We start from the raw sequence: 25,887 nt of genomic DNA, 5'->3' as shown, positions 1-25,887 counted from the left end.
ATGGATGTGAGAGTTGGACTATAAAGAAAGCTGAGCACCAAAGAATTGATGCTTTTGAACTGTGGTGTTGGAGAAGACTCCTGAGAGTCCCTTGGACTGCAAGATCCAACCAATCCATTCTAAAGGAGATCAGCCCTGGGTGTTCTTTGGAAGGAATGATGCTAAAGCTGAAACTCCAATACTTTGGCTACCTCATGCGAAGAGCTGACTCATTGGAAAAGATCCTGATGCTGGGAGGGATTGGGGGCGGGAGGAGAAGGGGACAACAGAGGATGAGATGGCTGGATGGCATCACTGACTCGATGGACGTGAGTCTGAGTGAACTCTGGGAGTTGGTGAGGGACAGGGAGGCCTGGTGTGCTGCGATTCATGGGGTCGCAAAGAGTCGGACAGGACTGAGCGACTGAACTGGAACTAGTACTAAATTTTAAAATTAACCTAGGAAATAAATATAAATTAACATAGGAAGAACGAACACCTCTACAATTTTGACTCCTCCCATCCACATACAAATGGCTTTTCATTTGTTCAAACCTACTTTTTTGTCTCTCAGGGCTATTTTTCAATGTTCTTCATATACATTTTGCAAATTTCTTGTTAAATTGGTTACTGCCATGATAGCACAGAGGCCAAGACAGGAGGGGAAGTAGCAGCAGCACTGCCACCCCAGCAGAGAAGGAACTAAAATGGTATAACCCACTTGTAAAGCAATTTGAACCTTTTAATATTCCACCTCTGATCACTTCATTTGCCAATTACTAGCAGTATCACTTTAGCCAAAATACCTAATAAATTTTGTGCTTCAGTTTCCTCATCTGTAAAATGGGTACAGCAATGACATCTACCTGTGGCACAGCAAACTATTAGCCAGTTCTTCACCTTTCTTGGCCAAATCTTCTTGGTGAAGTGTCCTTTCCTCCCCCTTGACTTTGAACTTCATCATATGACCTGCTTTAACCAATGGAAACCTAGTAGATGGAATACCAATAGAAGCTTAGAAATGTGTTTTCACAGTAGGGCTTGCTGTCTCATGCCTCTAGAATCCCCCTGAGAAGAACATGCCCCAGCAACCTATTCCAAGGAAGGAGCTACATGAGGCAGAACCACCCCAGCCAGCCTGATGAACATGGGCAGACGCCATGGCATCGTGAACCGAGGGAAGGTCAACGGGACAGAGGGTCAGTAAACGTCCTCCCCCTTCTTTAACTTTGTGGTCTAGTCAAACCCTTCTATCCCCAACATTCCCTGGTTCTCAGGCTCTGTGACATCACAGACAGTCCCATCTCTGCTCTGCCAGCTGCAGGTGAGAGGGGCTCAAAGGTTGGGCCTGAGAGCAGGAAGAGTACTTTTCTGTATTTAAAGGACAACATCTCCATTACTCCTAGGCACCTATCCACTTTGCTCCGGAAGCAGACGCCATTACTCTTCCCATGACCCCACTGTTTCTCTCCCTGGGTCCCAATCTCCCCACCTGTGTTGAATGACCCCTAAGGGCTCCTCCAGCTCTAGGAGTCTTCCCCTCTGACCTCACTGATCTTTCTCGTTCTGGTTGAACTGCTGTGGGGTCACGGGAGACCTGAAGTTCACAGCCCACTTGGGGGCAAACCAACGGCCCTTTTCTTTAGCTCCTGCTTCCATCTAGAGGCTGTCATTGGTAGTGCAAGGAATACCACACCCACCCCACCCCAGCCAGCATTTCTCCTGGGAAGACAAAGCCCATGCAGATAAACTCTAGGATGTGTTGGAATGCGCCAAGGGCTCTGCAGAAGAATGAACAGGGACTGCCAGGGGAGGGGGAGGGCCATTTAAATAGGGTAAATAATTCAGGTGACTTGGCCAGAAGACCTCACCAGAAAGATGACCTTTAAGCACAGCCTTGAAGGAGGGAGGGGTGAGCTTGCGGATCTCTAAGGAAGGGCGTTGCAGGCCAAAGGTGGAGCATGGAGCATGTGCAAAGGCAGTCGTGGTGGGGTGCTGGGTGCAGCTGGATAAAGGAAGGATGAGAGGAGACCGCAGGGGTAGCAGTGAGACTGTGAATTTTTGAGGGAAGTCCCAGAGAAGGACTTCAGCATTTCCTCGACCTCACACGAGAAGCCAAGGAGCAGAGGGGTGACACGATCGGACTTACACTCTCAGCTGTGTTGACACTAATGGAGACTGGGCTGGGAGAGGCCAGGAAGCCATTGCAATAATTCAGATGAGAGATGGTGCTGGCTGGGAAGGGTGGGGAGCCGGCGCCCACGGGTGAGGCCAGGAAATGAAGCCAGTGTGATGTTAGTAAAGACAGCCACCAAGACGGAAATTCCCAGAGTGGGGCTTTGGCCAGAGGGAAGAGGGAGCAAGGGCAGGAGATGACCAGGCATCTGGGAGAAAGAAAGGAGAAGCTGGGACTGAGACAAGGGCTTGCAGCTTGTGTCATCAGAGCCGGAAGGATCCCTGGAGAGAAGGTGCAGCCCAAGTGCCTCCTATTACAGACGGGAGCCTGGACTCAGAGCTACTGAGCAAGTGAGTGATGGAAGCAAGAGTTCAAGGAGCAAGGCTGAGCTAAGTTACCTATTCCAGTGGGACTGGAAAAAGAATGCGTGCTGAGCCAGCATCTATACGCACCTGCCACCCCAGTGGTCACCGTGCATAGTTAATCACTTACTCCTTTAAGGTGGGTACCACTCAACACTAGTGTTTTCCAGGCAGGAAAGTGAGGCTCAAAGAGATTACAGAATCCACCCAAGAGCACAGACCTAGAAAGCAAAAGACAGATCTGACCCCTAAGCATGGGCTGGCCTGTGGGCGCTGCCAAAAGTCCTGGCAGAGAAGGGACTGGCTTTCTCTGGCTGTAATCTTCTATTCATTTAGGAAACAGCCTTGTCCAGAGAACTGGGCCAGACTCTAAGATTTGCTGATTTCAATAAGGCGACCCTGGGGTAAAGACTGGGCTTCCCAGGTGGCGCTAGTGGTAAAGAACTCGCCTGCCAATACAGGGGGTGCGGGAGCACGAGGGTTCCCTCCCTGGGTCGGGAAGATCCCCTGGAGGAGGGCATGGCAACCCACTCCAGTATTCTTGCCTGAAGAATCCCCATGGACAGAGGGGTCTCAAAGAGTCGGACCTGACTAAAGCCACTGAGCACACACACACGTGGTAAAGACTGGCAGAGCAGAAGCAGTACTTCCCATGGTTAAGTGACTTTTGGGCAGAAGAGGGCATGGATCTGCTGGCGCTACAGGAGATTTGGGAGAGAAGAGGGGCGTGATATCTTGGGGGAGGCTAGTCCAGTATGACCCACTGCTTAAATAACAATGGGCTTCTGGATTGAGGCCCAGAACCAGACACCGCAGTGCCCTTTCCTCTTCCCACCACCCACCAAAGCATGGTGTCAAGGATCTTTTGTTGCTGCTGCCCTGATGAGGGGTCTTCCACCACAGGTAGCTCCCACAGTCAAAATGCCTGCCAACAGCGTCACCCACGGACCTTCGGTAGGTTCCACGCATGGGTGTGGTGGTGCTTTGGTAAAAACACAGAATCATTTCTCTGGACTTCTGACTCCCCACCCAGCTTCTGCTCTGGGTCATTTCAGATTTCTTTCAAGTCTTTTGGGGGTGTGGTAGGGGATTTTTTTTTATTCAAACCTATAACAGCACAGCTAAAAACTACATCAGTTATTAAATAGACACTTACTCCTTGGAAGGAAAGTTATGACCAACCTAGATAGCATATTAAAAAGCAGAGACATTACTTTGTCAACAAAGGTCCGTCTAGTCAAGGTTATGGTTTTTCCAGTGGTCATGTATGGATGTGAGAGTTGGACTATAAAGAAAGCTGAGCGCCAAAGAATTGATGTTTTTGAACTGTGGTATTGGAGAAGACTCTTGAGAGTCCCTTGGACTGCAAGGAGATCCAACCAGTCCATCCTAAAGGAGATCAGTCCTGGGTGTTCATTGGAAGGACTGATGTTGAGGCTGAAACTCCAATACTTTGGCCACCTAATGAGAAGAGCTGACTCATTGGAAAAGATCCTGATGCTGGGAGGGTTTGGGGGCAGGAGAAGAAGGGGATGACAGAGGATGAGATGGTTGGATGGCATCACTGACTCAATGGACATGAGTTTGGGTGAACTCCAGGAGTTGGTGACGGACAGGGAAGCCTGATGCTGCGGTTCATGGGGTTGCAAGGGGTTGGACACGACTGAGCGACTGAACTGAACTGAACTGATGACGGACTTAAGTCCTACACACCAGTCAGAGCTCAGTCTCAGCTACTTACTGTGCATGTCTCTGAATCTCTCTCTGAGCTTCAGCGTCTTCTCTGCAAAATGAGGATCATGAGAATATACCACCTGCTTTTCAGGCTGTTAGGAAGATGAAATGAAGCGACGTATATAAATGACTACAGCCCCACTCCGGCACTCAGTAGATGGTAATTGTGTATCCGTCAGAGTCAGGGCCAGACAGGCTGTGCTAAAGTGACAAAGAAATTCTAAGATCTCAATTCCTTAACCCAATTTGAGGTTATCTGTAGCTTGAGCAAGCAGAATATTTTTTTTAAGTCACTAATAATATGCAAATATCCCAAGGAGGATATGACCAAGACCATTTATTCATATGTAATTCAAAGCCTTTACCCGGGATAAATATTTTCCTCCACTCTTCCAGATCTGAATGCAGACCCTCAAAGAAATAATATGTCAATGAGATACCAACATCGTCATCACCATCACTTCAACAATTTTGCGTTGAAGAAGTGTGTTCCTGGGAGACCCTGATTTGTATAGATGGCAGCCCCTTGCATGCGTGTGAGGCTGCACGGTCACTAGAGTGTCTCCAGGAGGAAGAGGGTGGTGAACAGGGACCATGAAGACTGATTCAGAAACTCTCCAAGAGGAGCAGGTGATGTCTGAGCCATCCCTGTGCCACCAGCAAGAATCGCCTCAGCTCCTGGAAAAACCATTAGGAGCTGCCTCCAATTAAAGTCCTTAGTTGCATCGTAGGCCTGTGTTCTTCCTCTTTTTTTCCCCTCTCCCAGCCCTGTTTCTGAGATCCCCTTCAGTAGGGGACAATTAGAATCTGGCATCCCTGATTACAAAATGAGGTTTGATAAATGTCCATCCACAGAGGAATGGATAAAGAAGATGTGGTACATATATATACAAGGGAACATGACTCAGCCATTAAAAAACGAAATAATGCCATTTGCAACAACATGGATGGACCTGGAGATTGTCATACCGAGTGAAGTCAGACAGAGAAGGAGAAATGTTGCATGACATCCCTTAAATGCGGAATCTAAAGAGAAATTATACAAATGAGCTTACTTACAAAACAGAGACTCACAGTCTTAGAGAACGAACTTGTGGTTGCTGGGATAGAGGAAGGATGAGGTGAAGGGATAGGGAGTTTGGGAGGGACGTGTACACGTTGCTGTATTTTAAATGGATAACCATGAAGGGCCTACTGCATATTATTAAAAAAAAAAAAAAAAAAAAACTAAGTAAAAGAAAGCAACAAGGAAATGAGGCTTGATTCTAAGCACTTTCAGTCACTCCTCACCCACCTGACGAAGGGCTTGGGAGAGGCTGGTCAGCGTGAGGGGCAGCTCTAAATAGACGTGGCAATGCCTGTCTGGAGCTGGAGGGCACAATACTGCTCGCCTATGCAGGTCTCGATTTGGTGCTCGGGGCCCTGATGAACAGCGGGGCAGGCAGCAGCCCTATAGAGATGCAGCGCACAGCCCATGCAGATGTAGGAAGCTGTCTGTGCTAAAACACAGAGCATGCCAACATGAGTAACATGCAAGAGCCCCCAGGTGGCTTCAACTTTAGCCAGGGAGCCAGGCACAGAAGCAGTCGCTTCACACAGCAGACCACGATTTGGAAACAATAGCACTGGGAAATCTGGCAACCAACTTGGGGGGATGTGGTGGAAGGTTTCCTGGTGCTTGAGCTTCCTGAGAGTCAAAGGGAAAGAAGAGGCAGGAATGGTATTTCAGAAGAGGGGAACAAAACAGGCAAATCTGGGAAATAGAGACACAAGCTGATAGGAGTACAAGGTGGTGAACTTCGATGTTTGGAAAGATGAAAGTGAAGACCTGAGCCAGGGCGTGGGGGGAGGTGAGGGGAACAGAGCGTTAAGAATCTTAAATCCAGGAAAAGAAAGTTAGACTCTGTCTGGAAGGTAATGGGGAGTCAAGAAAGGTAATGTTTCGGCAATAGTTGCATAGCCATATTTCTAGTTTTTGCAGTGTGAACATGGTGAGTTGTTAAGGCAACATTTACTCCTTGTGTCTGCCCCCAGCACAGAAGAATAAGGGAAGAGGATGTCTTACATCAGGATATCATAGATTACAATTCATACCTACAACAGAAAGGTCATCATGGCTGCAATTTGAAGGATGTGCTATTTGTAAAGGAGTGTGAGCAATCCTGGTAATGTATAAATCCGGTATATTGCTTACTTTTCTAAGTACTTTATAAGTATAAATTCACTTAGCGTAACAATCCAACAAGGACAGTACTGTTACTGCTCTGTTTTTACAAGTCAGGAAACTGAGATACAGTGCCTAAGTCTCTGCAATCTACACTAATAGTATCAGGGCTGAGATTTGAACCCGGGACTCCTGGTTCCAGATTCAGTACTCTTAACCAACCGGTTATGCTGCCCTTCACAATGATGGTAGAATGGCAGTCAGTGATTGCTTGTGGCTCCCAGCGGACTATTTGTTGCCTGCTCTTCAAACCTGGTGCTGGGCCCTTTGAACTCTTTCCCCTCGGCAGCTAGTGCAATGCCATGCTTTGTTATTATGGGGTGGTCCAGATAGTGGTAGACACAGGGTTCTCCTTCTGCTCTGGGGAGCTCCTCTTAAGAAGGCTCCTGTAGCAGCTCCTTGGGTATCTGGCTCTGGCAGTTCACATGGCTTCTCCCGCACCCAGATCCAGAAGCATGCGGTGGTGGTCAGTAACACTTAGCAGCCAGCAGCTTCTCCCATGCCTTCCCCCAGCAAATGGAGCAGTGCCCCCATCTCTCCGTGACAGCTAGAGATATCTAGCTATCTATCTAGCACCCTAGAGGGCATATTTCTAGAACATTCTGTCAACATGGCATCTCAGAGACTTCTCTGCATCCAGGGGGCCACAGCCATATCATTTCCAAGGTCCATACTTCAGCTGGGGATGGAGCAGGGGTGGGAGGGGGTCTCTTCCTAGGGGGGCTCTATCTCAGCCCTTTGGTGGTGGCTATGCCTTAGATCTTTTGTTTCTATATTCTTTATAGGAGATTACTTCTTATTAACTAATCCATTATTTCGACCCCCCATTAAAGTTAGTAATTCTCTATATTAAATGCCTTATATTCAAATGACTGTGTACTTTCTGTCTTCTGATTGGCCCCTGACGGATACATCCAAAAAGAGGCGGCCTAAGCAATCAGGACAGTGACATACGTATGCACTAGGTCAGCAGCTCTAGGATGGAGAAGAGAGTCCCAAGTTACAATATATATCTCAGGTAAAGCCACACTGTAACTCAGAACCGTATGGGGAAGAAGATTCTGTACAATGAGGTTCTTGATTTCTTTTGCAAAGCACAGAACTGAGAAAAGGGCGGCAGTGAGGCCAAGTTGACCGCACACAGGCAATCATGTCATCTTGGGCTATCTCAAGCTAGAGGAGCCTATAGGACATCTAGGTGGCCACATCCAGAAGAGCTTTAGAAATGTGTAGCAGGAAAAGGTAAAAGAACAATGGCTGGAAGGGAACCTCTAGAAAGCCCTAGGTTCCTCATGTCTTGGAACTGTTTCCTGCAACAGATACAGCACGTGATCTGCACATAAAAGATGCTCCGTAAATGAGCATCTCCTGCATTGAGAAGCCACTTCGCAGAACCTGTCAAATGGCTCTTGGCCTCAGGATGATATCTTTCTTTAGAGGATTTTCAAATAATAAAAATAATAAGGAAGCCACAGTTGGGCCTCACCTCTGAATATGGCACACTAGCTGGTATCAGACTAACCCTCCTGATGAGAGTAGCTTAAAAGCCTGTGGTTTCTTTTTCCTTAAATCTGTCTGAATGTATCAGAGAGCTACCAAGGCAGTGAGGACTTGAGGAGCTAAGATTCTGGAGAGAAATGAAGTCCAGAGAGATGAAACGGACATCAAGGTCTTCTCACCTACTCCAGGCACTTGCCAATTCCTAAAAAGAGTCTAGAAGGCTGAAAAAGTGGGCGGAGCTTCCAGCAGAATCACAGCTTAGAGGCTGGGGGCTCACCCCGGAGGAAAAGATTGGCTGTTAAAAGCTTTTATAAAATAGGTTTCTAGTTAAAGTTCCCAAAGAGTGAGGACCTGAAAATCAATGCTAACCAGAAACAGACTAAATCTCACTAGGACTAAAACCCAGAGTCAAACTATTTCAATTTTACCTTTCTCAGAAGCAAAAACAAATCCTTTCTGAAGGAATATCCAGAGTCTTGTACATTTCTTCAATCCTTCATTTTTTTTAAGAGTCTAGCATTCAATCAAAAATTACCAGGCATACTAGAAGATCAGATCAACTGACCAAAAACAAAAGGAACATATTTACAGAAGAACCAGATATTGGAATTAGCCCATGTGTACTGAAGAAAAAAAATTTTTAATATTGAAAAAAATAGATGATAGGATGGAAAATTATATCTGAGAACTGTGAACTATTTTAAAAATCAATTAAAAACTATAGGACTGAATATTACAATAGCTGAAATTAAGAACTCAACTGAAAGGACTTCTCTGGTGGTCCAGTGGTTAAGACTCTTCACTTCCTGTGCAGGGGGCTGCAGGTTCGATCCCAGGTCTGGGAACTAAGATCCCCACATGCTGCATGATGTGGCCAAGAAAACAACAACAAAATCAAACAAACAAAAAACAAAAGAGAGTAAAAGTAATGGAGTGAAGATAAGTCAGTATAAAAAAAAAAACTCATACTAAATCTTGAAGAACCAAAAGAACAGAAAACACAAGAGTCTTAGAGATACAGTGATAAGACTTTAACACACATATCCTTAGAGTCCCAGAAGGAGACAAGAAAAAAAAAGGTAGAAGCTATGATGAAAAATACTATGTCCCAGATTTCAAGATGTGCTCTGAACCCCAAACAGGATAAATATAAAGAAATCTATACCTAGGTAGATCAAAATACAATTGCTGAAATGCAAAGTGGAGAGAAAAGTTTAAGAACAGCACAGAACTGACAAGTAGTGAAAACCAATGACATCTTCCAAAGGTTGGGGGCAGAGGGAGTGCGGTAAGCTGTAGTACTCTGGAATTCTTGACTTCCCAAAAATTTCTTTCAAAAATAAAAACACAATAGAGACCTCTCAGCAAACCAAAACTCATTCTGTCACCAGAAGATCTGTACTGGAAGGAAAATACTAAAGGTACTTTTAAATATAGTTAACACTATGCTGTAGAAATTCCAAAGGCAGTTTCTGGAGAAGGTGAATGAATGGAGACTAATGTACGCAAATGCAGGAGGGACAAAGGGTCACAACAAAGTAACACATGAAGAGTAACAAAAAGTAAAGACGTGGATAAACCTAATGAACACCAACGATATAAAACATTAATAACGATGTCTGTTGTGGTTTACCATACAGCAAGAATTGAAACTCATTGTAACCAGAGCATCACAGGCAGAAAAGGTGAGAGAGTTCTAAACTCTTTGGATTGTCCAGAAAGTGGTAGAAGGATTCTCTTGTAACATACTTGTTAAGTATGGTGCTGGTGAAGATGGTGCTGTGTTGTGAAGTGGGAGCGGAGGGCTTGGATTGAGTGAGTCAAGAATGTATGTTGTAATTTAGGGTACCACTAAGGGAGAAGAATGCATACCTCACAAGCTAATAATACACAAATCACAAAGCCTTAATGCAAATGAAGGCAAAAGAGTACAGAAAAAAGAACACAGAAAGGGAGAACCAGTGGAAAGTAAATAGTAAGATGGACTATTTAAGCTCAAATCTATTTAACATATCAGGAAACACACTAGACATAGCATAGTAAATACTGTAGTTAAAAAACAAAGACTGAATATTTTTAATCCCATGTTTATAAAAGGGGTATCTTAAATATAGGGATAGAGATAAGTTGAGAGTAAAATTACGAAGAGATATACTACATAATCACTAACCAAAAGAAAGCTAATGTATCAGACAAAGTAGATTTTCAAGGCAAAAATCTAGTAGAGATAAGGAGGGACATTTCATCAAAATAAAAGGGTCATATCAGGCAGTTTTAATGATTCTAAATGTGTATGCATGGAATAAGAACAAAATTTGTCAGAAGTGAATTAAAATACGTGTTTACACAAAAACCTGTACACAATTGCTCATAGCAGCATTATTCATAATAGGCAAAAAGTAGGTTCACTACCCCAAATGATGAATGGATAGACAAAATGTGGTGTATAAAAGAAACGGGGTCATTAAAAAGGAGTAAAGTACTGATACATGCTACAATGTGGATGAATCTTGAAAATATTATGTTTCGTGAAAAAACAGTCAGACCTAAAAAGCCACAAACTGCATGATTCCCTTTATACGAAATGTCCAGAACTGGAAAATCCATAGAGAGAAAAAGTAGATCAGTCATGGTCAAGTGCTGGGGAGAAGGCATAGGGGGTGACTGAATGGGTAGGGGGCTTTTTTTGGTGGGGAGAGGAAGAGGTGATGAAAATGTTCTAGAATTAATTAGTGGTAATGTTTGTGTAATCTTGTGAATATACGAAATACAACTGAATTTTATTCTTTAAAATGGTGAATTTTGAGTCGACCCAGGGAGCTGCGCGCGGCAAGCAGCTGGCTCTCTTGCTTGAGGCACTAGGGCTCGGGCGGTCGGACAGACGGAGTGAATAGAGAGACGCCCAGCGGCCGCGAGCTCCGCGCAAATCCCAGGAAAAAAATAAATAAATAAATAAATAAATAAAATAAAATAAAATGGTGAATTTTATGGCATATTAATTACATCTCAATATGTTAAACTCTGCAACTAAAACAAGAAAACTTGGCAAAAGTAAAAGGAGAAAACAGAACATCTACAATCCTAGTTGGAAACTTTCCTCTCCTGATAGAACCAACCAACCAAATTCAGTAAGGATACAGATTTGAATAACGTAAGTAACATCTTACCAAATAGACACAGATAGAAAACAGCATGCAGCAGCTAAAGAAAAGACAGCGTTGGATGACGGAGGCCTTCCTATGGACCACACTATGGACCAGACCTGTGCTTGCCATGCATCACCTCAACTCATCTCCCTGTCATCACACACGCCCTTAACAGATGAGAAGCAACAGAGGATGAGCATCCAAAATCTCCAACCAGCTTGTTCTTAAAACCCCACCAGGCTTCTTCCAGTACTGAATTTCAGAGAGATCAGACTGGAATCTTTATTCATATAAGTACACCTCACGGTGCTGGGGTAACTGAGCTCTGATGCAGAATGAATAAACATGAACTGTTAATGAACCATGTCATCCACAGAAACATACCTGGGGCACCTACAGCACACAAGACATAGTGAGAGAAAAAATAATAATGACAGCCACAATTTATTGAGGTTTTACTCAAGTTTGCAACTCACAGTTGTAAGCACTTTACAGTATTTTTCCTATCATTTAATCTTCACAATCAGTTGCCAGGTAGGCACACTTATCCCCACTCCACCTTTGAGGACTGAGACCCAAGGATGGGAGGCACCTCCCCTAAAGTGGCAGACCTTGGATTTGAATACATGCAGCTCTGGAATCCAAGCCCTCCGCTCCCACTTCACAACACAGCACCATCTTCACCAGCACCATACTTATCATTAACACAGAACCTTGAAACAGCCCACACGTTCTTTTATGGAATCTCATCTTCACAGCAACCTTGTAAGGTCTAGGCAAGACAGAGATCACAGAACTTTCTAAAAGAAGAAATGAGGCTTGAACGCAAAGAGACGTATCTTGTGGGCATACCTGAATGGCCCATCTGCCCGGTGAGACCACCAGAAACTCTACAGAGAGGGAAAGGCAGGAAAGAACACATCAAGGGCCCTTTAAGGAGAAACTGCTGTTTTCTCAAAACACACACATTTTTATTCTCTATTATTATACTTACCAGGGCTTTGTGGTTGGATGATAAATGTGGGCTTCTACTGGTCACATTCACAGCCCACACTTCCTCTGTGGCAGGTAGAAGAAGGCAGTGATCACTTTTATGAATAAATCTCATTAAGCAAAGCAGGCCACAGCATTGGCCGAAGAGAAATGCTTAAAACAGCCATTTCTAAGAGCTGGTCTGTGCTAATGCTTTCTCTTCTCTGGCCCAGAGAAAATGGTCAGATTCATCTCTTACATGGTAAGTCAGCCACATAATTACAGTTCATGTTCACTAGAGTCATTTATAGAGTGAACTGACATTCAGAGAGGTTAACCTAGCCAAGGTCACACTGCTAAGAAGAAGCAGATCTAGGATGAGAATCCAGGTCTCCTGCAAGCCTATCCAAATGATGATCAAGTCTGGGCACCTTATCTGTGTGAAGCTATAGAACCTTTCTACATGTAGACAAAGGCGTAACAGACAGAAAGGCCAAGGGCAAGAATGGAACAGAAAATGCTGGAACTTTCCAGATATTTGACTTTGAAAGGGCCAATTAAAAAAAAAAGGAAAATCCAAGCTACCCATTATAAAGATGCATAAACTGAGGACCAGCCAAAAATTACATAGCTAAAAGTGTTAGTTCAAGACCAGAACCCCAGTCTGTGCCAACTGTACTCATCATTCAACTGAGTACAGAGAGTGTTTTGCAAAAGCTACTATTGAGGTGACAGCACTCGATCTACAGGAATTTCTTTTCCTTAGCAGGTCTAGGTCATACACAAAAAGTATAAGTCTTTGTCCTTGAGGGGTTTATGGGCTAGCTAGAAAAACAGGCCTGTGCACAGGAAATCAGAATTAATAACAAAACGGCAGTAAAGGCAGCTGCTGCTGCTAAGTCGCTTCAGTCGTGTCCGACTCTGTGCAACCCCAGAGATGGCAGCCCACCAGGCTCCCCCGTCCCTGGGATTCTCCAGGCAATAACACTGGAGTGGGTTGCCATTTCCTTCTCCAATGCATGAAAGTGAAAAGTGAAAGTGAAGTTGCTCAGTCATATCCAACTCTTAGCGATCCCATGGACTGCAGCCCACCAGGCTCCTCCATCCATAGGATTTTCCAGGCAAAAGTACTGGAGTGGGGTGCCATTGCCTTCTCCGGTAAAGGCAGCAGCTACATCAAAAACTCAAAGGAGGAAATTCCCGGGGGGCCCAGTGGTTGAATCACAAACTTTCACTGTAGAGGCCCAGGTTTAGTCCCTGGGCAGGGAACCATCCAGCATGCCATGTGTCACAGCCCAAAGGCAAAATAATAATAGTAATTTTTTAAAAAGAGAGAATTTAAGGGAGGCAGAGTCAGGAATTCCCTGGATGCCCAGTGGTTAGGACCCAGTGCTTCCACCGCCAAGGGCCTGGTTTCAAGCCCTGGTAAGGGAACTCAGATATGCAAGTCCTATGGTGTGGCCAAAGAAAAACAAGGTGAGATGATTTGGATTAATAGATTAAAGAGGTAATTTTAAAAAACAAAAAAATAGAAGTGGCAGCGATGTTGGAAGGCTTCCTGAGGAGGGGTAAGGACAGCTAGGCTTTAAAACATGCAAGGACGAGGGGCAATATGGAGGAGGAGACTAAGAGGAACAGACTCCCATGTATAAAATAAATAAGCTACAAAGATATACTATACAACACAGGGAATACAGCCAATATTTTATAGTAACTATAAATGGAGCATAACCCTTAAAAATGAGGAATCACGACATTGTACACCTGAAACGTACATAGTATATCTTACATCAACTATACCTCAATTTTAAAACATCTTTTTAAAAAAAAAAAAGCATGCATAGGAATCCAACAGATGCAAAAAATAGCTATGTCAGTTCAGGAAACATTTTCAACCTATGAAGGATTTTTATGGGCGATGAGGCCAAAATTGCAGATAATGGCAAAGTCCTCGGCACTGGGGAGCCTTTAAATGCCAGGCTGGGGTCTTTAGATTCGGGCCCAGGGAACAATGGGTCTTCATATTTTTTCAGAAGCAGAGCACCTGGAAGCCTCTGAGCTCTTCATGGAATTCCACGAGGGAGAGATCTCGCTTCACTGCAGGACAGCGTTAGTGTGAGGGAACAGGACTGCTGTTCTCTCTGCAGTGAGACCACACCCACAGGCATGTGTGCCTTGGAACAAAGTAAGTCCTCTAATCAGACAGGATCAGTCTCTTCCAAATCTCATTAGGTACATACTGTTCGTTCCTTCCTTCTGTCTCCTGAAGGCCTGCGTGCTAGCAGACAAGCCCAAGTGACATCGTTTTTCAGAAAATGTAGGGCAAGAACAACTTAAAAGTGGAGAACATTCTGAGAATTTACCTCTTTGCTTCAGACTGGGAAGGGGGCATCTTATAATTTAAGGGGCTCGAGGCAACGCCACACAGAGCAGAGTCCTTCCGGAGTCTCCATCTGACGCGAAGCAGGTGAGGACCGGAGCATCGCCTGAGAGCCAGCTTTGGGCCCACTTTCAGCCCCGTCTGGTCATCTTCACATTTTCAGGGCTCACCAGACAATGAAAGGGATGGGCGAGGGGCCCCTTCCACTCATGCCAACAGTTCTAAGCAGCACAGAAAGTAGCTCAGAGTGGGACCATCCGCTTCTGCAAAGGCCAGGGGTCAGCGTGGACTGTCGACAAGCCATTTTGGTGCAGGGTCCTGGAGTGAACACCGGATCCCCAGTGCTGACATGACTGACAGCCTCAGGGCACCCCAGAGCCTCGCCATCAGCCACCCCGGGGCTCCAAGGCCTCCCTGACCTCTCACCTTCAGTCCTGGAGGAAGAGGAGTACCTTCGTTCCAAGGTCACCTGGTCAGGAATGGGCAGCACCCGGTGCCCAGGATGTAGGCCTCTATGAGCTGGCAGGGGCACGGAATCCTTGGAGAGTCCATGTGTCGTGTCCCCAGTGCCTGGGGAAGCTGAGAGGTCACGAGGAGGCGGGTGTAGTAGCCACCAAACACCGCCAGCAGCTGCTGGGCCATTTCCTGGAAGAGACAGGGAAGCAGAGTGAGGCCCACAGAGAAGTATCTAAAGAGTGAAGAGAAAGCCAAGTGGTCCTCGGCTTTGACACTGGTCCCGCAGTGACACTCACTAAGAAGAACCCGGCCAGGCCCTCAGCCGAGGTTCTTCCAAGATGCCTGAATGGGTCCGGAACTCTAGCTCTCAAGCTCTGTGGGACTACTGCAGTCTCAATTTCCTCATCTCCAAGGTGGGTAACCTAACTGCTAGTAGGCGATAATATGCACAAAAAAGCTTCCCTAGCGGCTCAGACGGTAAAGCATCTGCCTGCAATGTGGAAGACCTGGGTTTGATCCCTGGGTCGGGAAGATCCCCTGGAGAAGGAAATGGCAACCCACTCCAGTACTCTGGCCTAGAAAATCCCATGGACGGAGGAGCCTGGCAGGCTATATAGTCCATGCGGTTGCAAAGAGTCGGACACGACTGAGCAGCTTCACTTTCACTTTCATGCACAAAAAAGCTAGGGAGCACTACAGAAATTACCATTAGCTTATAACAGCCAATTGCACACACACAGAGAGACACCCTGTCTCTTTCTCTCTCTTCTTCCAGTTGCAAGTGATTTTGTAAAGTACAGAGGTCCAGGTAATGCACCTGAAGAGAAGCGCCAGTAAACGGAGGCAGGGTTTGGAGAATACCCCTATGACGGCAGATTCTTCAATTTACACAGGGTAGTACCTGCTGTATTACTTCAGGCTAGTATTCCTATATTAAAAGTGCTCATCGAGGCTACCAGATCACGCTTCTCTCCTCTATGCTGTGTGAGCCCCCTAGAGAAAATAAAGGATGCTCTGATCCAGGGAAAGCGGGGTTTAGGGCCTGACTCAGTTGGATACTTAGGGGCAAAAAAAAGCTGAGCCTAAGAGCGTGAGGGGACCATCCCCGTCCCACTGAGAACCTGCCTTCACTTCCTGTCCTCATGCACGTGAGAGGAGCAGGTTTCTCTCCAATAAACTACAATGCATCATTTCACCCTGTTCACACATTTGTTTTTGTTTGCTTGTTGGCTGGCTGAGGCCAAAGACCTCTTCAATCAGAGGTGTGTGTACAAAGGATCCGACACAAGACAAACACAGTATGATTCCACTTAAAAGAGACACATACAGCAATAAATTCAGGAAGCCCAGGTGGCTCAGCGGTAAAGAATCCACCTGCTGATGCAGGAGACCCAGGTTCAGTCCCTGAGTCCGGAAGATCCCTTGGAGAAGGAAATAACAATCCACTCCAGTATTCTTGACTAGAAAATTCCATAGACAGAGGAGCCTGGTGGGCTACAGTCCATAGGGTCGCAAAGAGTCAGATAAGACTGAGTGACCAAGCACGTGTGTGTGTGTGTGTGTGTGTGCATGTGTGTGTTAGTCGCTCAGTCACATCCAACCCTATGGACTGTAGCCCATCAGGCTCCACTGTCCATGGCATTCTCCAGGCAAGAATACTGGAGTAGGTTGCCATGTCCTTCTCCAGGGGATCTTCCCGACCCAGGTATTAAAGCCAGGTCTCCTGCGTTGCAGACAGATTTTTTACCACTGAGCATGCACACACAGCAATAAATTCATAGAGACAGAAAGTAGCATGGTGGTTCCCAGGGGCTGGGGAAGGTAAGAGAGTTTGTATTTTAATGGGTATGTGGTTTCAATGATGAACAATGAAGATAAAACGGGTTTGGAGGAGGATGTAGTGACGGTCGCACAACAATGTGAATGGACTTAAATGCCCTTGAATCATACACTTACAAAGAATTACGGTGGGAAATTTAATATTGGGTATATTTTATTGCAGTGGAAAAAAAATTTAAGTAAAAAAAAAAAAAAAGAATTGGAAAAATTGTGTTTACTGCATGCTCTTATTAACACATTTGGTCTCCAAAGTTCCATCCACCTGTCTGGCAGCTGGGATTCCAGGGAAGATGCTCTAGCTCCTTAACGTGCAGCACAGCTTAGGTGGTAGCACCCAATAGAACTTTGGAGCAGGAGGAAATGGAATTCAACAGAGATGCATATAAGATTTCAGTATCTAACTGCAATTTAAGGAGATAGATTGATGACAGACTGGCTGATAAACAGATTTTAAAAAGACCCAAATACTTATCAACATGTTCATGTTTAGGTAGGCTTACCATCTATGGACCCACAACTACACATCCCATGGAACTACACAAAAAAAATACCAAGACATTTTTTAAATGGGGGGGTACCTAATAAGTATTTTTTATTTAAAATTTTATATTTATTTTCCTCTTTCAGAGATCTTTCACAGTCTGAAGGTAATGCAGTAAGGTGTGGGTTACACCCAGGCTGTTTATGTCGGTACAGTTAGGCATCAAAAAAAGTGGGAATATCAGCTCAGCCACCCTGGGACAGACCAGAAACAAGTCACTTCACTTTGCTGAGCCATTTCCTCAGCAGCAAAAGACAGAAAATCGAAACATCTTTCTGATTGTGCTAGAGTAAGGATTTATTAAAGGAACTTATGGAAAGAAAGCCCAGTGTGCAGTACTCAATAAATGCCATCAATATCACTATCATTATCATTATTCAAAAAGCAGAAACTAGCTCTGTTGGATCAGTGTTTCCTTAGAGTTATCCTTTGTGCTAGAAAAATGCTGAAAACATCAAATAGCCTACCACTTACTAATTCAGATTGAGCTTTGCACCCATTTACTTCAAAATTGATTAACATAAGCAAAGAAACTCAACAAGAAAATTTGCCTCCTGAAAATCATAGGCTGGTTTCTGCCCTGGATTCTGCCATATTCTCCCTTGTTATGTGACCTTGAGTAAGTCAGCTGACCCCCTGGAAGTTTATTTCACCCAACAAGAAAAAAGGGAAAATAACCCGTATTTTAGAGGAAATGCTAAAGAATTTTATGCATGACAAAAATCTATAAAAATGTAAGAGGTCATTATAACTATTTATCTGCCTTTCACACATCCTGGGTTCCTCCTGAAATAAGACAGTCTGGCCCAGGCTGAGACTTGGGCATCGATTGTACTTTCCCTCACTACGTTGTAAGGGCAGCTACTTTAAAAACATGTGCACACGCACTGAGACTTGATATTCATGACAGGAAATTGTATTACTATTGGTTTGAGTGAATTTGAAAAAAATCATTTAAAAGACCCATCATAGTTAATAGGCTATTTCACATAAACCCAGACATGCATGCGCAAGAAAGAATGTGACCTTATATTTTCAGCTCTTTGAAGAGATTAATATATTTATCATTTTCTCTCATAATGGTCCTGTTTGCAGGCTCCCCACTCCGCATCCATGCAAAAGGGAAAGTCTGGACTGGACTCGACTTTTCATCTCCAAATCTAGTGGCAAAAAACCAAAGGCGAGTGCTCTCCCGTATCACACCCTGCCGGAGATCACCCCTCGCGGCTTGTCATCCAGACCATCTGTCCTCACGGTGAGAAGGGGCTTCCACAAGCTGCAAACCATATTACCAGACTTCTGGTCTACCAGCTCTTAGCCATCCCAAACAAACAGCTTAGCTAGCAGGACCCAACAGAACTTTGGAGCAGGAGGAAATGGGAATTCAACAGAGATGCACATAAGATTTCAATATCCAACTGCAATTTAAGGAGATAGATACATTGATGATAGATCGGTTGATAAACAGATTTTAAAATGACCCAAATATTTATCAACATGCTCATGTTGAGACAGGCTTACCATCCATCAACACACAACTACACATCCCATGGAACTATACAAAAAAATACCAAGATATTTTTTAAATGGGGGGGTACCCAGTAAGTATTTTATATTTAAAAATTTATATTTATATTCCTCTAAGCTATCTTTGGAGAAGGCAATGGCACCCCACTCCAGTACTCTTGCCTGGAAAATCCCATGGATGGAGGAGCCTATAGGCTGCAGTCCATGGGGTCACTAAGAGTTGGACCCGACTGAGGGACTTCACTTTGACTTTTCCCTTTCATGCACTGGAGAAGGAAATGGCAACCCACTCCAGTGTTCTTGCCTAGAGAATCCCAGGGATGGGGGAGCCTGGTGTGCTGCTGTCTATGGGGTTGCACAGAGTTGGACACGACTGAAGCGACTTAGCAGCAACAGTAGCAGCAAGCTATCTTTTAAACTGCTGCAGTGAGGAAAAAAAATATTAAAAAAAACTAGTAGGCTGGAAGAGGTGTATTGTCCCAATCAACTCAGTAAAGGCACGTCCAGGAATCTACAGTAGAACTTGAGAGCCATGCACGGACTCTATGCAAACACCCGGTGAAGGAGGGCGGCCCTACCGGCCCGGGTGCCTGTTACCTCCGGCTCAGCCTCAGGAACAAGCTGGCGAAGTTCAGTCTGCATGAGCGGCTTCTCCGTGGAACCTGGACGGTCGGGCAGGAGAGGAGTTTCCTCCAGCAGGTTCTCTGGCCCCTCGTTGGCTGTGGGGCTTACCCCAGTCTCCATGACAACACACAGCTGGCTCAATCTGCTTCTCAGCAAGGACTACAAAGGAAATAGAGAGGGGCTCAGTGGTGTCCTCAGTTGGGTGGATGTAGGAGGCCAGGTGGCTAGCCAAGCATCAGACCCACAGAGGATGGGTGGACTGTCTACAGATTCAGATGCTGACCTCAGGAGACCCTGGAGCTGAGCCACATTGGAGAGATCAGATAATTCCTGCAAAAATACAGTCAGAAGCACTTTTCCGTCCATGCTCTCATCTGTTCCTCAGCGTAGCCTGGGACATGGAAATCTTTACCCATATTTGCAGATGAGCAATTGAACTCAAAGGCCTTCTCCTAAGCCACACAGGGACTAACTTAGCTGGATCGGGGCTAAGCCACAATCCTGAATTCAAGACCAACTACAGCACTTTCGGGACTGAGGAAATGGGTCCCATGAAAGAAGCACAGGGCTCGAGGATGGGAGGGCTGGGCTCCGAATCCAGCATTTCCAGCTGGCTCTGGGCCTTCTCAGAGCCTCAGTTTCTGCTTCTGTGTAGGTGAAGCAAAATCTCCCTGTTCTTTCCCAAAACACTGAAGATTCTAAACCAGGGAAAGTCACTTAAATATATGGTATTTTCCTCTGCCAGAATCTTGATCATTGTTGTTGTGATAAATGAAATCTATTATTATTTATTACTATTATTATAATTAAAATAAACATTCACTATAAGAAATGTGGCAAATGCAACTAGTTATACAGGAAGAGAAAAACAGCCATAATATCCTGGGCAAAAATAGCCATGATTCCACAGAGGTATTCTTCCTTCCAAGTAACTTTTTCCTTAGACATTTTCCCAACACTGAGATAATGCAATCTATACAATTTAGCCTCCTGGTTTATTTTCTTCTTTTGTTTTTCACTTAAGGTATCTTACTTACTTCTTGGCTCATCTTCATCTCTCGAATGTGATCAGACAAAAACTGCGCACAGGTCTCCAGGTCAAAATAGACAAACCAGAGCTGGGGAGAGAAGCAGTCATGACCACAGAGGACAAAGCCTGCCGGACCTTGAACTCTCCATCCCCAAGACGGGCCTCACCCCCTGCCTCCTCCCCACAGGCCCGCCCTTCTGGGGATGACCAGATTCACCCTGGTCTCAGATGGGAGCCATTCTGCTGTCTCTGAGTTCCCCTACATAGCCGATCCCCTTTGGATGACTGGCAGACAAATGGCTTTGTGTGCAAAATTCGGAAACTGTCAAACCCTGTCCCAAATGGCTGAAGTCCCATCTCTCTCAAGTCACTGAACATCCCAGATAAACTCTGGACCATCCTGGACATCACATATCCACCTGGGATGAACGCATGTATGTACCCCCTCTATCCACAGTGGTTGGGATGCCCTTCTGTCTGGAACCTAACAATCAAACGAGTGAAACCCTTCAGAGCTATCACCTCCACTGTCCGTGGCCAGGTCAGAGGTCAACAACCTGGGGGCTCTGGAGGCAGGAGCGGCTAAGAAGTCTGCTGGCCCCTCGCCATCACCTCCCGTTCCACCTCCACCTCCACAGTCCCCAGGAGGCCGGGGTAAACTCAGCCAGGTGGAAATCCTCCATGTTCACACATCACAACCTGAGTTCTGCAAGAAACCACTGGCGCCTGGCCCACGCCCCTGGCCACAGACCCACTCCTCTGGATCTCGGGCCTCCCTCTTCCCGGTGAGACCCAAGGTCACATCTCTCCCACTACCTCACCCCCAAGGGAATATTTGGATTCCTTTTTTACTTTTTATCATGAACATATATACACAGAAGAAGAGCACAGGAAGTCATTAACTTCCAGTCACCCATCATCTTGGTTCAGTGATTACCTCTTCACGCTGCACTGATTTCACCTCTACCCTCACCCATTACTCACCCTGGACCCCTCTATGCCGCACATCCCCCCAAAAAATCCATTATATCACCCCATCTCAAGATGCTACTTTGTAACTGGAAGAACCTGGTTTTTTAAAAGATGTGTCCACTCCTTAGTCAATCCAGCCAGCCAGCCAGCCATATATCCAACTAACACTTGCCAAGTCGCTCCTCTGTACCAAACGATAAAAGAGGATTTAGAGGTAAATGAGGCTGAAAAGACCCCCAGATTCAAGAAGCTTCTGATCTACACTATCACGCTTGACCTACCAGTAGTCTAGTGATCAAGTTCACCCTTGGTGTCAAGCAAGATCCCTTTACATCCTACACCATCTCGGGCGTGCTTCGTAAACTCAGGACCTGCCTATGTCTGTTCTCTGCCATAGCCTCAGTACCTAAAACAGTGCCTGGCACATTGTGGGCTCTCGGTAAATATTTTGGGGATGTACAGGTCGTGTGCCCAATGGGCTTCCTACCAAAGACCACCTGTACCCCCACCCCGGGCTCCCACTGGGTGAGATGCAGGCGTGACACTGACTGAGGAGATGCACCAATCCCACTGGCAGAGCACAGCCAGGATCGGGAGCCCTGAGCCTCATCCAGCCCGGCTGTGTCCCAGACACACTGCGTGACCTCCTTCTGGTCGCTTCAGATCTCGCATTTCCCTGGAGCCAAGGAAACAACCAAGCCAGGGGCACACAGCCTCCAGGGTCTGACCTGCCTCTCCAGGGACCTCATCTGGGCACTGAGGGCTTGAAACAGGGGAGGCCCCATCTCTCTGCTGAATAAATGTTGAAGGCAGAATGTAGCTTGGCTTCCTTCAAACTGTCCTTCCAGCCCTGCCTTGTGGAGGTTCTAGGCTGCTGCTAACCACAAAGAGAGGAGTCTCCAGAAGGGGACACAGCAGCAGGGAGGAAGGAAGGGCTGCTGATGCCGTCTCTGTTAGCAGACCCGGGCAGACACTGCACAGACCTGGGGAGCCCGGCCTCAAAGCTCCCACAGAAGGGGTCGCTCGATGACGCAGTACCTGAATCACACTCTGGCAACCTTCCACCGTGTCTGTAACCCCCAGCAGCACCCGGTGTCTCAGGAGGGCTCCGTTGGCAGCTGTCAGCCTGAGGTCTGTGTTGGTGTTGGCCTAGAAGACAAACGCCAGCCTCACGGCCTGAACTTCATGTTGTCGGGGCACTCCTGGGCCCAGGCAATAACCATGCACTGTCCCAGCCCAAGACACCACGGGACAATCTTGGTCTTTAAGACACAGCCACTGTCTCCCCTATACAACAGACTGTGGGGTTGTTGGGACAATAAATTCAACAGTGTCAGCAAGCCTGGGGTGAAGCCCAGCTCCGCTACTTCTGGGTAGTGTGGTCCTGGTCAGCTGTGTCCCTTCTCTGAGTCTCGCTTTCTCCAGTTCTGAATAAGGATAAAAAGTGTCCCCAGCCCTTAGGAAGGTGGTGAGATTGAATTGAGACTGTGTGTGTGAAGCACTTCACCCAGTGCCCAGGACACAGTCATATGCCACAGGTATCTGCAGGAGGAGGGGCTCCTACCTCTCCCAAACAGGGGAAACCAAAGCGGTGTGTACAAATGCTGAGGCTCTCAAGGATGTTGTGTGATGCAGGTTGAACACAAACAGTCAGAGTGACGACGGTCAGGGAGGGGGATCTGCAAGGTCCTGAGTAACAAGGGATTTGAGAAGAAGTCCTTGAGCTGAGGCTCAAAGGAAGACATAAGGAAGGCTGTGTGACCACAGACCAGTTACTTAACCTCTCTGAGCTTTGGTTTCCCCACTAGTGAAGAGTTAATACGTTATATAATACCAGGTAGGATTATGCACTCCCCTTGTGGCTCAGATGGTAAAGAATCTGCCTGCAACGCGGGAGACCCAGGTTCAATCCCTGGGTTGGGAAGATCCCCTGGAGAAGGGAATGGCAACTCATTCCAGTATCCTTGCCTGGAGAATTCCACGGGCAGAGGAGCCTGGCGGGCTACAGTCCACTGTCTCACAAAGAGTTGGACACAACTGATCAACTAACGCACGCACACAAGTAGGAGTACAAGCACGCTGCGTGTATTATATCGTTTAGTTCTCCCGGCAATCCTATGAGGAGCTACAATTATCATCCCATTTTACAGATGAGAAAACTAAAGCCCCGAGAGGTTAAGCCATAAGTCACCCCAGGTTGTAGGGCTAGCAAATGGTAGGGGTATCCTGCCTTCTTGTCAGGTTGTTGGGCATAGATATCAGGCCCCAAATACAGAACACATAATAAGTGCTCATTAAATGATGGCCATATTAGAAAGTAAAGGATCCTGGAGGATCAAAAAACAGCAATGAAAGAAGAGCCATTATGCACCTGGGGCCTCCATGCTGCACCTACGAGGAAAAACAGTTTTGTTCATCTCTCTGCCCTATGCCCAGCACATCCCCTGGCATTGCTGAGCCTTCGTGAATACCAGCTGAATAGGGAAGAAACAGAGGAAGGAGGCAGAAACCCACAGCAGGCCTCCCTGAACTGCCTCCCTGAAGCACTTGCCAGGCACCAGATATTTTTCTTGCTCCTGATAAAGCAGAACACTTAGCATTTTCCCCCTCCCCAAGAGAAGGTTCTTATTGCAAAAGCAGCCAGTTCAATTTATTTTTTTATAGGCCAAACACAAGACCATGAAAGCATTAACGGAGCCCAAGGGCAGCATTATTTTGTCAGCCTCATCTCGAAGCTCAACAAAGATCCTTTCAGAATGATTGAGCCATAAAGTTCCTATTCGTTCCCGTGAGCACAGGCGCTAAATGGAATTCATACCCTAAACTCTGACCACATTTCCTCACATCCCGCCCTCTCCTCCTGAGTCAGGCAAGAGTAGAGTGTTTACTAAAGGTCTCAAAGTCCATCTCTGTGCCAGGTGCTGGGGAGCTTCCTAAAGTAGCTAGGAGAACAGTGGAGGGGCTTCCCTGGTGATCCAGGTGTTCAGAACCTACCTTCCAACGCAGGGGACACGGGTTTGATCTCTGCTCCAGGAAGATCCCACATGCTGCAAGGTAACTAAACCTAGGCGCCACAGCTACTGAGCCCACACTCCAGAGCCCATGCTCTGCAACAAGAGAAGCCGCCACAATGAGGGCCTATGCGCTGCAACTAGAGAGCAGCCCCTGCTCGCTGCAGCTAGAGAAAGCCATGTGCAGCAGTGAACACCCAGCACAGCCAAAAATAAACAAATAGATTTTTTTTAAAAAAAGAAGAAAGAATGACGGTGGAGGTGTGGTAGGCAGAATAATGACCTCCCAAGGCTGCTTAAATCCTACCGCACAGAATCTGTGAATTTATGTTATATAACACAGAGGAATTAAGGTGGCAGATGGAATTAATGATGCTAATGAGTTAGCCTTAAAATAGGAAAACTGGCCCAGATTACCTAGACAGCCCAAAGACCCAGGGATCAAACCTGAGTCTCCTGCATTGCAGGCAAATTCTTTACCATCTGAGCCACCAGGGGAGCCCTAAAGTCATCACAAGGGGCCTTAAAAGTGGAAGAGGGAGGGAGAAGACTCAGAGTCAAGAATGTGAGGACTCAATTCACCACTGCTGGCTCTGAAGATGCAGGAAGGGGCCATGAGCCAAGAAACGCAGGAGGCCTCCAGAGCTAGAAAAGACAAGGAAACAGATTCCCCACTAGAGATTCTAGAGAAGAGATAGCCCTACCCTGTCAAAACTTTTAAACTACAGAACTGTAAAACAAAACATTGTTTTAAGCCACTACATTTATGGTTATCTGTTACAGCCACAGAACACCAATGCACTTGGGTATTGGTCCAGAACATGGCTTGGCATCTGAGCTCCTGGCTTTGAATTCCAGCCCTGCCATTTATTAGCAGCTTGACCTTGGACTACTCCTTGGGCCTTTTGGAGTCTCAAGTACCTCACCTGTAAAATGAATATAAAAGACTCTGCCCAGAGATTTACTGGGGGGTTCTGAGTTAAGGTATGTAAAGCACTTAATAGATGATCTACCACATATGAAGCGCTCAACAGTAACAAAAGACTGATGCTGAAGTAGCAGAAGACAGTTAGCAAACCATGCATTAAGCCAGAGGTATCAATCTCCTTTGTGAATGGAGGCACAGGAATCAGAGGGTTCAAGCTCTGAACTCCCAACTCTGCCAGTCAGACTGGGATTGGCACAAGTTACCTAAACTCCCTGATCACCCACTCTTGGCCTCAGAGGTCGCTACTGAGATTAAAGGTGATGCAACTGTCAACTGAGAGCCAGGCTGGAGTCCACCCACGCACACGGCTATCGCAAGCACACAGGCAGGGGGAGGTGCATGGCAGGGGAGACCCAGTCGCCTCAAAGGGCCGTCCCTGCCACTCCCAGACTCGCTCAAAACCCAGCCCGCTTCCAAAAAACAACA

General features: G+C 46.2%; 1 protein-coding gene across 4 annotated transcripts in view; it reads right to left on the bottom strand.

Annotated features, from left to right (window-relative positions):
• Positions 1–13,785: 13,785 nt before the first annotated feature.
• Positions 13,786–25,887, bottom strand: part of TMEM268 (transmembrane protein 268) — a 24,967-nt gene continuing 12,865 nt past the window's right edge. For all 4 annotated transcript variants that reach the window (XM_019966801.2, XM_019966800.2, XM_019966803.2 and 1 more), the window contains exons 6-10: positions 22,501–22,611; positions 20,498–20,578; positions 19,434–19,619; positions 14,900–15,118; positions 13,786–14,791 (exon numbers count right to left, since the gene is read on the bottom strand). In XM_019966801.2, the coding sequence (XP_019822360.1) occupies positions 14,939–15,118; positions 19,434–19,619; positions 20,498–20,578; positions 22,501–22,611 (558 nt within the window). In that variant the 3' untranslated portion in view covers positions 13,786–14,791; positions 14,900–14,938. The remainder of the gene's footprint in view (positions 14,792–14,899; positions 15,119–19,433; positions 19,620–20,497; positions 20,579–22,500; positions 22,612–25,887) is intronic.

The sequence above is a fragment of the Bos indicus genome, chromosome 8, assembly GCF_029378745.1.
Source record: "Bos indicus isolate NIAB-ARS_2022 breed Sahiwal x Tharparkar chromosome 8, NIAB-ARS_B.indTharparkar_mat_pri_1.0, whole genome shotgun sequence".
Taxonomy (NCBI): Eukaryota; Metazoa; Chordata; class Mammalia; order Artiodactyla; family Bovidae; genus Bos; species Bos indicus.
Note: the sequence above shows the minus strand (reverse complement) of the source record. Positions and strands in the feature narration are given on the sequence as shown.